The 12,808-nt window shown below is 43.9% G+C and overlaps 1 protein-coding gene across 1 annotated transcript in view; it reads right to left on the bottom strand.

The window, feature by feature from the left end:
* Nucleotides 1–12,808, bottom strand: part of MAP3K9 (mitogen-activated protein kinase kinase kinase 9) — a 65,719-nt gene that overhangs the window by 31,159 nt on the left and 21,752 nt on the right. The window contains exon 3 of the mRNA XM_065403250.1: nt 323–503. Within this exon, the coding sequence (XP_065259322.1) occupies nt 323–503 (181 nt within the window). The remainder of the gene's footprint in view (nt 1–322; nt 504–12,808) is intronic.

The following is a 12,808-nucleotide window of genomic DNA, read 5'->3' as shown; positions in this document are numbered from 1 at the left end:
ATTTTGTGTCTTATTCAAAAGAGAATTGTTAAGTAAGTGCACAGATTTTGTTTTATGTACAGCAGAGGAGTGAGGGTAATGGAGACTGGAAAAGCACACGTCCGAACCCATAAAGCAACAGCCCGTGTTCTGGATTCCTAACCCCCAAAGGAGGGTGATGATACAGCAGGATGGAAAGCTAGGGGACACAGAGCTTTAGTAAAACAGGAGTTTGGGGATTTGATTAACCAGGATTGGTACTGTATTAAGCATACAGTAGGTTGTCTGGCAGTCCCCAGCACTTAAATGTTTAGTATCCAAGTACTCAGTGCCAAATCAATACCTCCACACATCGCTGCCTTTGGAGAACATGGAGGAGCGGATGACCTCAGGAGCCATCCAGGCATATGTTCCAGCTGCACTCATTTTGGTGGTTTTATGCCATTCTCTGGCCAAGCCGAAATCCGTGATCTTCAATATCTTGTTGCTCAGGTCTCCATTTTCCACCTTCTCGAGTATCAATACTGGAGGGAAGGGGGAAATGAAACATGTAAAGTGAGGCTAGGATTTATCCATAAAGATCTCCTCCCCCCCCCAAAAGAGAAGCCATTTCCCAAATTTAAGTCTTGCCTTAGCTAATCTCTGCTTCTGAATGCTTTACACATTATCTTGCCTTGTAAAAGAAGTCTCAAACTGTGCCCTCAATCTGATGAAAAACAAAATGTCTAATTAATGAGTCCATTCCCATAATTAACAAACATTAATCGCAGCCAAGACCTGAAAGCAAGGATTTCAGAAGCAGAATTGGCCAAATCCTGAAATCCTTGCTCAGTTTTTACTCAGTCCTTACTAGAACACAATTGAGGATATAGGGTTATAGCATCATATATGCACTTCTAGGATGCTGGAGATGTGGCCTTTGGTTTTTAATGTATCAGGATACCCAAGGTACAGGTAAATAGGACATAAGAACCATTTGGCGTACCGTGTACTGTTACTCTATGTAAACAATCCTCTGGTAAAGGGAAGTGAACCACTGTAACTTCTAGAAATCCAAAAAAGGGGAGGTGCCTCGTATACAATTTCCTAATTAATCCTTTCTGAGCAAAGCAACTATCGCATCTTTCTCACGAACTGCTTAGAAGAGATTCTTATCAAGGAGAACAACCCCATAAGGGTGGATGTACACTTATATTTAAAAATACATTAAAATGGAAATGGCCATACGATAAACTCATCTTCAGGTCAGGATTTTCAAAAGTCAGTGATTTTGGATGCTCAGCACTTCCTGAAAATCAGGCCCCTTTAAACTGCCTCACGTTGGGAACACCAAAATTGAGGCACCCAAAAATCACTAGGCACTTTTGTAAATCTTGGCCAAGTGAATAAGTTACATGTGATGTGTCACAATGGAGTGCAGGGAGGGAACAGGGTTGAGGCAGGAGCAAAGAGAGAAACTTAAGTAGTAACAAGACTGCTACCAGTTAAACTGAGCAAACAGATGAAATGTGTTTAACGGTATTACAGTTCTACTCCAGTATGAACTCATATTTAAATCCGCCTTGGCCATTATCTATGGACAGGGCTCAGAGTATGCAGAATCTAATGCCGAATCCAGGCATGGAAGTACACTCTAGATTCTTAACTTTTTAAAAATTTACAATTCTAGTTCTTATGGTAGCAACGAAAAACAAAGCCTACCAAATGTAAACCAACATAATGTTGTCTTCCTGAGTTTGTAGACAGCCTGAAATAGCTTAAACAGAAGTCTGAACCACTTCATTCATCTTAATGGAGTTAACACTGAAATTTAAAGATGACAATTTATGTGAAACAGTTAATGTTGACATTGCTGATCATTTTAGCACAAAAATCCAGCTAGTGTGATTATTCTACAATTCAAGACCCCCTTCAACAGCTTCCTAGGTGCCAAGTGGACACTTTCTCATGTGCCAAAACTTTCATCTTCTATTCTAGCAACTTTTAAGATGTAATTATGCATTGTCTGCACAAAAATCTGTAGCATATTTAAAACAATGGTGCAAACAGCAAAAACTACATTGGATTTAATATCAAAATGAGCACCACAAGGTCTATTGTACTGATTTTATTATTCATTTTCTTATTTAACTTTACAGCACCTCCTTTTTTATTTTAAATAAAGCTGCCACAGTTCCTAGTCTGTTGCAATATAATACAGCAATAAAAGGGGTCTTTGCTACAGAATTAATGTGAGTTTACCATAGAGTACAAGAATCCTTGTCTATAAGAAGCATGATGCCTGTTTCTCCATTGCCTTGCATCTTGTGCTATCATTTACACCACTACAAAGTGGATTTAAAACACTACCATTCATCTTTAGTAACACTTTAATGTTAAATGGCCAAGCTTTCTTAGGAGCTAAATATGTAAAACTTAAGTCTGTGTTGTAGAAAAAGATAGGAGAGAGGCTAGAATAAGATGCAAGGAAATAGGCAGGCATATACAGTAACTTTACATCCAAATGCAAACCCTATAAAACAAGGAGCACAATCACCAAATGACCCACCTGTAACTATAGCACATGAGCAGCAGTATCATTAACGGTAACTATATTCAAGGAATGGTGCATAGGAGGAATGCTGGGTTTGTATTACTTAGGATTCACTGCATATGAGACTTTTTGTTCTTGACCCAGAACAAGTATTCATTTGTACAACTGTATCAGCCCAAATAAGGGCACATTTTTGTCCTGCAATTTTTTCTCCAGGCTTTAGAATCCCTTCACCTGTGTGGGATTGGTTGGCTCAAGAAGTTAGTAATGGGATATTGTGCCTTATGTGGCTCCTGTAGACTACAGGTTTATACAGAATGAGGTTGGTTCTGATTGAAAGTAATCACAATCAGACAGCTTTTCATTTATGTAGGATAAATAAATTGGAGCTCTCAATCTAGTTCCAGTGGATAGGTGTCCATACAAAAAGTCTTTGCACACAATCTCAGACTGGCAGACTAAGAGCCATGAAGAATGGCCTCTCAGGGGAGTTGGGGAGAGGGGCATTAGTTCAGGGTTGAGACATGATGGCCAGGCAGCATGGAAAGCAGAATTTCTAAACCTTATGAAGGCAACAGTAACTTCTGCGGTGTAACTTGTCAGCTGGGGAAAATAATATGATGGCCATTTCCTCCAACAGCTGGATCAACAGAAGCCACATTTACTGTATGGATGCGTGGTTGGGGTGTGGGACGGGGGAGAATCAGACTTTTAAATGTATAGTCACATGGCATCTGTATTATGACTGAAGCCTAGGAAAACCATACTTGGGAGAATCTAAGGGCTTGGCTACACTTGCGAGTTACAGCGCAATAAAGAAGCCCCATGCGCACTAGCTCACTCCCCGTCCACACTGGCAAGGCACGTAGAGCGCTCTGACTCCACAGCTAGAGCGCTCCTGGTACTCCACCTCAGCGAGAGGAATAACGTTTGCTGCGTCTTGGCTACAACGCACGGGCGTCAGTGTGAACGAGGTGTTGCATTACTGCGCTCTGATCGGCCTCCAGAAACGTCCCATAATCCCCTTAAATCTTGTCATTGTTTTGAACTCCTGTAGGAATGTGGAAATGCCCTTTCAAAGCTCCGTTTCTGACAGCCGGCATGCAAGCCATTACTGTGGAATGGTGTGTGTGTGTGTGTGTGTGTGTGTGTGTGTGTGTGTGTGTGTGTGTGTGTGTGTGTGTGTGTGTGTGTGTGTGAGTGGGAGGTCTGCTGCTGTCTGAACTTACAAAACAGCATGCTGACATGCTCTCAGCCCCCCAAAAACCCACTCTCTCTCCCCCAATATACACACACAACACACTCCCTGTCACACTCCACCCCACCCCCCCATTTGAAAAGCACATTGCAGCCACTTGCATGCTGGGATATCTACCACAATGCACTGCTCTCTGTGGCCGTTGCAAGATCTGCTAATGTGGCCACGCCAGTGAGCTTGCAGCTGTCAGTGTGGACAGATTACAGCACTTTCCCTACTGTGCGCTACAAAGGCTGGTTTAACTCAAAGCGCTCTACATCTGCAAGTGTAGCCATGCCCTAAGATTTCCACACCACCACCAAGTCGAGCTGGTGTGGTTCTCCAGGCTTGAGGGCTGCACACAGTAGCCAGTCTATAAATCACCATGGGTGGGGAACTGTGTGTTCAGTTTATCCTGCTCTCCCAGCCCAACAGTAAAGGCAGTTTACAAGGCCATCTGCAACTGGGGGGAGGCATACTTACTGCCAATCAAGCACCAGGAATAAGCTTACTCCAAGTGCACTGAGAGTCATGGCATTAGCAGAAAAACAGGCTAAAACCCCCTAAAAACTGCTTCTGTATTATTAGCTGACAGCATGGTTAGAGACAGAGCATCAACACTCTGGATCTTTGGAGCTACTCATTACCCCAATCAAGCACAGATTCATCAATTAATAGTGCATTCTCCACAGACTGGTCCAGCTCCTGAGCAGAGATCAAGGCAATCCTAGTAATTAAAGGGTACGTCTTCACTTACCTCCGGGTCCGGATGTAAGCAATCGGTTTTCTGAGTTCGATTTATCGCGTCTGGTTAAGACGCGATAAATCGATCCCGGATCGATCCCGGAAGTGCCCCGGATCGATCGCTGGTACTCCAGCTCGGCGAGCGGAGTACGCAGCATCGACGGGGGAGCCTTCCTGCCGCGTCTGGACCGCGGTAACTTCGGACTAAGGTACTTTGAATTCAGCTACGTTATTAACGTAGCTGAATTTGCGTACCTTAGTCCGAAGTGGGGGGGTTAGTGTAGACCAGGCCAAAGAGACTTTTCAGACCTCTGCCTAAAAACACAGCTCTTTTCTGAAGACAGGAAAAACTTCCTTTTATATTCCACAGAGATACACGAAGTCTCAACTGCTAGGTTGGTATTCATTTGGGAAAACAGTGTGTTAAGTATCAAGTGCTTGGGTTGGGTGGAGGAGTCCTTCAATTATTCCAAAGTTTAAACTTAAAGCAGGTGCTTAACCTCATTGACCCTCTCCCATAGGAATACAATAACAACTAAGGCAAAAGCTAAAAGTAACTTTTCAAGCACCCTAAGCCACAGGCACCCCTTCACCATTTAAGAAATCTTCAATTTGGGGTTTTTTTGTTGTGGATTTTATTTATGGCACTTTCCTCCAGTCCCCAATAGTACCCAATCCTGGGTATTTGCTACCAAAAAGACACTGATGGAAGAAGGTAGCTTGGAGATGGAATTTTGTCTGCTGCCTAACTAACCAAATGAATACATACATCTTCCATTGCTTCTCTACTCAATTCAGTGACTCGGAGCATGGAAGAGATCCTAACTGAACTATAAAAAGGTTTTGAGGACAGCTAGTCAGGAATAAAATTTCCATTTTGCAGGAAATTCTGACATTTAAAAAAAATAAAAAAAATAAATAAATAAAAAACCCACACCAAAACTCCGACTGAACAAAAAGCCAAAATTTTGAGATTTCAAAAACACCCAACCCCAAAACTCAGATTTCTGATTCAGGACCATCAAAACTCTCATTTCAACTTTATCAGTTTGATTAATTTTGTTTAGACTTTTATAATATTTGTAGGATGATACATTTGATTTTTATGTCTCTTATAGTTAATATAATATAAAAGTCAAAGCAAAACATTGACTCCCCCTCCCCCAATTTTTGTCAAAAATCGACATTTTTGTGAAACATTTCAATTTTGACAAAAGTGCATTTTTCTACAGAATGGTGTTCAAGTTTTTTTGACCAGCTCTGGTTGTGGGTATATGGGAGCCAGAGAATGACCTCCTAATTTTTGGTACTTTAGAACAGGGGTGGGCAAACTACGGCCCACGGGACGAATTCGGCCCCTCAGGGCTTTGGATCCGGCCCGCAGGATTGCCTCCCATGGTGCTGTGGGCCCCACACGGCTCTCAGCAGTGGCCAGCCCAATGTCCCTGCGGCCCCCAGGCCCTTGCCTCCATGCACCGCCCCCCCCGCAGCTCCCATTGGCCGGGAATGGGGAACCGCGGCCAATGGGAGCTTCGGGGGAGGTACCTGGAGGCGCAACAAGGGCAGAGCACACGGAGCCCTCCACCCCTCCCCCCCCAGGGGCCGCAGCGCTTCCTGGAGTGGCGCGGGGCCGGGATGCAGGGAGCCTGCCCTGGCGCGTGCCGCTGCCACCACGGAGCCCGAAGCCCTCCTGCACCCCACCCAACTCCCTGCCCTAAGCCCCCTGCCTGCACCGTGCACCCCTCCTGCACCCCAACTCCCTGCCTTGAGCCCCCTTGTACACCCTGCTCCCCCTGCACCCCGCCCCCCAACTCCCTGCCCTAAGCCACCTGCCTGAACCGTGCACCCCTCCTGCACCTCAACTCCCTGCCGAGCCCCCTGCTGCATCCTGCACCCCCAACCCCGTCCTGAGCCTCCTCCCACAGTCCACACCCCTCCTGCACCCCAACCCCCTTCCCTGAGCCACCTCATGCACCCCGCACCCCTCCCCGAACCCTTTCCCGCACACCGCACCCCCTCCCGTACCCCCTCCTACACACCGCATTCCCTCCCGCACCCCAACCCCCTGCCCTGCATACAATTTCCCCACCCAGATGTGGCCCTCGGCCCAAAAAGTTTGCCCACCCCTGCTTTAGAAAGTTCCTGAATCAATAAAAATAATGGACAGGGTGGGAGATAACAGACTTGAAATTCCCTCCATAAAGTCGCCTTGCTAATGCTGCTGAATTCCCCATTTCCTCCATGTTTATAATCTGAAGAGAAGAGAAAGGAATGGCTGGAGCCCTAATAAAGTACTGCCTGGCTCCCTCCCACTGAGCTTCATTGAAGGAGCACTAGCTAAAATGCAGCTGAACAGGACTAAAACATCCTTCTCTTATCACTGCTGAATATGGAAGTAGAGGAAAGCTACTCCCTGGTGTGGCATTAAGAATGTAGAATCCATCTCCCTGGGAATGGAAGTACATGTTGCTAGAGCCACAATCTGCAGCACGGCAATTGAGGCATCCTCAGAGAGGCTTATCCTTGGTGCCCTTGAACAGTGCCCAGCTCCCAGCTGACCTAAGCTGAGGGATAGGAGCCCTACCAGCTGGATGATCACCACCAAGTGGCAGAAAGTTCCCAGAGGATAAACACACAGATCCCTTATGAACTCCTGGAATACATCTTCTATCTCGGTTCCTTTTTATGGCATATACCATTTCTAGCCTCAGAAATCCACTTCAGTTCTATTTTGAAGATGAAAATCAAATTGATTTGGCAAGTGCTGTTGCAAAGCTCTGGAGAAAGGTATGACTCTTCCTCGCAGCTGCTGGAAGGAGAACAACTGTCAGGCTCTTTGGAAGGGGGATCATACCCCTATGTCTGTGATTCATAGGTCTGGTTCACCACATTGCAGCAATGGAAAGGCAAAAGACATTGTTAGGATCCACGGCCCATCCTGGGCAAGAGATCATCTAAATCTGGTTGCTTAGTTTACAGTGTGTTCAGAAAGTTACCTTTCTTTGTATTAAGGTCTAACAAAAGAATTTGTGCTCACATGTTTATTTAAGTATTCAAACACTTGGTCCTTGTTTCACATGCAGACTAAGCCAATGAGACACAGTCCCATGACAAAGGCCACAGAGAAAGACCATGTACAAGCTGACATTATTAATTCCCCATTTACATATTTAAGTCATTGGACTACACTCTCCTTCCTCACTAGAACTGCTGTGCTTCATGCTACTGCAGCCCAATCTTGAATCATTGATTTTTACAAATTAAATTCACCATGCATCCCCCTTGTCTTATAATAGCTAGTCACATTTCACAGAGCAGTGTCATATGTCTATCCATCTCTTAATAGCACTAGCCAGTATGCTTAGGATAGAACCTACAGCAAGGAGGTGAGCCAGCTGAAGTGAGATCCAGAAAAACTGCTTTGCCTGCACAGGGGACGGTTTATTTCTTAAGTGCTGTCTAATAAAACTATGGGGGGAAGTATAGGAATAGGGCACCCATACAACCCATCTCCCCCAAACCCATCCATTAACAGGAAAATTTACCTTCTGCAGGTCTATTAATTCAACAGAATGAAAAAGAAAAATGAGGGCAGGGTCAAGGTATAAACGTCTTTCGAAGTGTCACTCCCATCTTTAAAAAAGGAACTGGTTGGCAGCCAAGATGCAGGGCCTGGTCTTCAACCACACTGCACACAAGGAGAGCTGATTCAGCAGGAACATCCAGTGTGTTAGCTTGTTAGTCATCAATCACTGCTAGCCTGCTCCAACCTGCTCTATGCAAAAATCTATTCCTGTGCGTACAGACAATACCACTTCCCTTCCCCTTCCCCGTGCCGTGGAAAAGATAAACTGTAGACATGCAAATATGGGTGGTGAAGTGGATTAAATATTAATTACAAATAAAAATAAATGAAAAGAACATTAAGGTCACAGAGTAAGATTTTTTGGATGTAATTTGTTAGGTTTTTATAAAAGCAAAATGAAAAGCTCCCAGAAAATTTCATCATGTGAAATATATGGACACCCACATGGATCATGAGCAGAGTTCAAATCTTTCTATCCACACCCCATCTCTTTCCCACTTGAACAGAGTATTTGATAGTAGGTTTGTCATCCTCTGTGAGCCAGCCAATAAAGGAGGACAACAATGCTTTAATAGTGGGTTTCACAGCTATTTGCTGACAGTAAAGGAATAGAGAGACACTGGGATCTTGAGTTCTGTTCCGGGTTCTGAAGGAGGGTGTTCCAGTGACATGATCCTTTTGCTCATGTTCCTTGAAAGCCTGACACCATCAGTCCCTGTCCCCTTTCACCCATCTCCTTGTCTGCCACCCCACAATTCCCATCTCCTTGTCCTATTCACAAACTCCACACCAAGGAAGTCCCAGTCTCCAGCCTGCCAGGCTCCTCATCCCAGTCACAGTCTACCTCCCCTCCTCACACTCATTACCTTCAGTTTCCTCCCCCTGGGTCTTCAATTTCATTCTTCCCCCCTCCCCCAGCTCTTTGTCCCAAACTATTCCCTGCCCTCCCCATCCCCCCCAGACCCTGGTCCAGCTCATCACCTCTGAGTTCGAGTCAGGCAAAGTCCTTCTTATCCCTGGGATGGAGCAAGCACAGTGGCTCTGTGGGACTGGCACATGCACAGTTCAGACAGCACAAAGGAACTGAGGGCCTGGAGTGGAGATGTAGTCCTCAGAGAAATTTGCTGCCCAACTCTACATTCTACACATAACATTCCTGTAGCTTACCAGCACACAAATATTGACTACCAAAAAGGAACAGGAGAAAAATTGGTTCTTGGCTCTTGATTCTCATTCTGTCATTATACAATCCAAAAATAATTTAAAAAAAAAAAAAATCAAGCAAGCACAGCTGGAGCACAGGATGGGGAGTCGGGAAATAGTGGTTCTGTCAAAAAATTCCTGTATGTCCCTGATCAACTTGCTTAGCTTCTCGGGATCTTAGCCTTCCATCTATAAAAACAGAAAGATGGGTGTAGAGTGCTTTGAGGTTTGGGGACAAATGGAAACATCAACTATTACAAAAATATCCTGGTTCAGTGTTAGTGAGTCAATGCTAAATGGTGGTAGGAAGTAACAGTTGTCCAAGTTACTTAACAATAAATTGTTAATTTTCTATTGACAAAATATCAGTCATCCCTGGTTATTTAAAAAGGTAATTCTAATTCCACCTTTTCTTACCCATATTGATCACACCAAGAAAATTCCCACTGAATTTAGACTTCCTTATTTAAGGGCCTGGTCCTGCCAGGTGCCAAGAACTGAACTCCCAGTGAAGTCAACAGGAGCTGAGGGCACTCAACAGTGTACAGGGCCACACAGAGCACAGCTCAGGGCCTTACAGACTCAATAACTGATTTAGAGTTAATACCTCTTTACCCAGGAAACCTAAAAGATCTTCTGTACAGTTTGAGTATAGGGTTTTGAGCTGATGAATAGATACTTTGCACAGAGCATTTGAAAACTTCCACTTTAGAAGTAGCGGACTCAGTTTGACAACTTTTGCTTTTCACCTTCTGCCTTCCAAGATAATGCAGGATAACATTCTTCCAAACCCATTAAAGCAAGTGGAATGGTATGGGTGGAAATAAGGTCTGCAGGAATAGACAGCTTGGACATCAGAAAATCTCCAGCACTATCACCACAGTGCACATTCTTTCTGTATGACCAGGTTTCAAGTTACTGACACACAAGGGAGATTGCAAGTAAGCATTTGCCACACAAAACAATCTTCCAAATAGAAAATCCCATTAAATTAGGAACAGGTAAAAATAATGGAAGTAAATTGTTTGAAGAGTTTAATTGTTCAATTTTTGCCAGATCCTCTCACTATCCTGCAAATTTTAAGCTATTTTTTTTAAAAGTGTAAGTTAATAATTTTTGCCATTCCAAGGGAAGTTACCACAATGGAAGCCAACGTGACGATACGGTTACCTGAGCTGTGCAGAACGTTATGTCCAGGCCCACAATAGCGGCTGGAGGTTGGAAGTCATTGCTTCACATCCCATTCACCTTACTATTTGAACTAATTCAAACTGTATGTGATAACCTTAAAATAAATTTAATGCAAAAAAAAAAAAAAAAAACCAATTACGGCAGAAGGCCTAGTTCTCAGCAATTAAGCAACATCATTTTTGCGGTTTGCAGCCGATTACTCTGATTGTAAATACTAGATACTTACATGCACAACTGGTCAATTATAGCCATACTTGGACTTTTGTATGAATGTAAATTTACACAACTGTGCATACATTTATATGTACAACTCCATGCTTACTTTTTCAGAAAGCAGGCCCTTAATGCAGCCAGATTGCAGATGTACACAACATAAGAAAAGAATGATGTTCATGGTGTGGAAGATTGTTCAAATGTAAGAAGGCATTGTGAGACTTATGGGGAAGAAATTGTAACATTCACTGAAGTATAATCTATGAAATTTATACTCTAGTATACATAAAATAGCAATATAAGAGATATAGAAGGACTGAGTTCCATTTTCAATAGTACAAAGTTTACAAAGTTGTTAAGGAGCACGTTCACCAACAGCCTTCACTAATAATTTCCAAACTGTGTTTAACCCTTGCAATTATAACACTCTTTCACAGCTATGTTGATAAGCAAGGAATAAGATTACCACAATAAGAATTTGGTTTCGGAATATCCTTATTTCTACAATAACTGTGGTGTGTGTGTGTTTGCGTGTTAGTGACAGCCGAAGAGCAATGAGTTGTGCATGAGGCACTCTGTTACTATGGTAATGCAGGCCATTATAAATAACTAAACAGACACTGGATGGGTTATACATGTACAGGAGTGAATGCAGAGGAACAGGTGGCAATATGTGCATTCTGCTTTGGAAAGTGTTACATCTGCTGCAGACGGAGAAGGAAGTAATACCTGCTCTTCATCATCCCCTATTAACTGGTAGCTTTAGAAAAGGTTTCCCTCTTTTCTTGGCCTTCCAGTCTCCTTCCCATCATGCTCTGAATTGCAATGCAGAGTACTTACAAGTTGTTTATGGATCAGAAACACTGGTAACACTTTGAGCTTGAACACAGTGATGCTTCAATTTGGGTATAGCCATTCAGGCCTTACCAACTACTCAAGGTGGTACAGGGCATCCTAGGACAGAGCAGGAGGCCTCCAGACTTGGAAGTGTGGCTGTTCCATATGGAGAGTGGTGGGGAAGGAGAGACTCCCTTCCCTTCCCCCCCCCCTCCCCTCCTAGCCACTATGCATAAAGGTTTATTGGATGTTGGGTGTGTTCAGAGTAGGTTTGGTGCATGGGGGATAACAGGAAGTGGAAAGAGACCTCAACAGCTATAATAGCAGGGAAGTCTCAAAAGGAAAATTATTAGGCCAAGTGCAGGGAGAAGAAACAGGCTTTTAAGGACAAAACCACTTTTCTTTGCTCCTATATCCTCTTCATACTCCTCCACTGGAGCTGGAAACCTGATCTTTCAGCCACCACCACTGGGAATTTAAAACACCAGCTAGAAGCATGAGGCAGACTTTCTACCATCAGTCACAAGGCCAGCCTCATCACTTGCAAAGCCAAAAGTCTTTGGAGGGGGAAGATCAGATAGAAAATTGCATTCCCACTTCACAACATCTCACTGCCTTGACCAGGCAAGGAAAGGGGCACAGCAGGAAAGGGTTCAAACCACACTGACCTACTGCCAGTGAGAAGGAAGAGGCCAGCAGAAAGGTGGAAAATTGTTCCTCATCTGATTGCCAGAGCAACGCTAGAAGGCAGTATAACCTGGTGAAGTGCTGCCTCTTTTTCTGGTCCCACTGCTTAAGGAAGACACTGAATCTTTCTGTGAGCAACAATCCCGAATGGGGCCTCAAGCAGCCCCTTGCCTCGTCTGTGCTGAAAGCTGCGCATAATCTCTTGCGAAGACAGAGTGAGGAAAGAAGGGAGCATCCCAAATTGATTATTCAGAGTAAAGCACCTTGTCATTAGCATCTTCCCCACCCTCACGTGCAGTTTCCATCCCACAAAATACAGTACTAACTGCCTGTCATGGCAGCACCTCCCAGTTTTGGTGGGTTCAGCTCCTTCTAGTGGCTTTAGAGTTGGCAGCTCTGAATTAATTCATAGTGCACTATAAAATAACTGAAGACTAAATTATATTTTCTGAGTTTGAGGTGGAAAAGCTGACTGACAAAGCACCTTATCAAAACAGCTAATCCAATTGTAAGCACCCTTGTTTTCACCCAGGGTCACTCTGTTTCTGAGTATATCACACTACTGCTAAATTTACTAATCATTAAAGATCTGCAACAC

Source organism: Emys orbicularis, chromosome 4 (assembly GCF_028017835.1).
Source record: "Emys orbicularis isolate rEmyOrb1 chromosome 4, rEmyOrb1.hap1, whole genome shotgun sequence".
Lineage (NCBI taxonomy): Eukaryota > Metazoa > Chordata > Testudines > Emydidae > Emys > Emys orbicularis.
The sequence above is the reverse complement of the archived record's forward strand: the minus strand, read 5'-3'. Positions and strand labels throughout refer to the sequence as shown.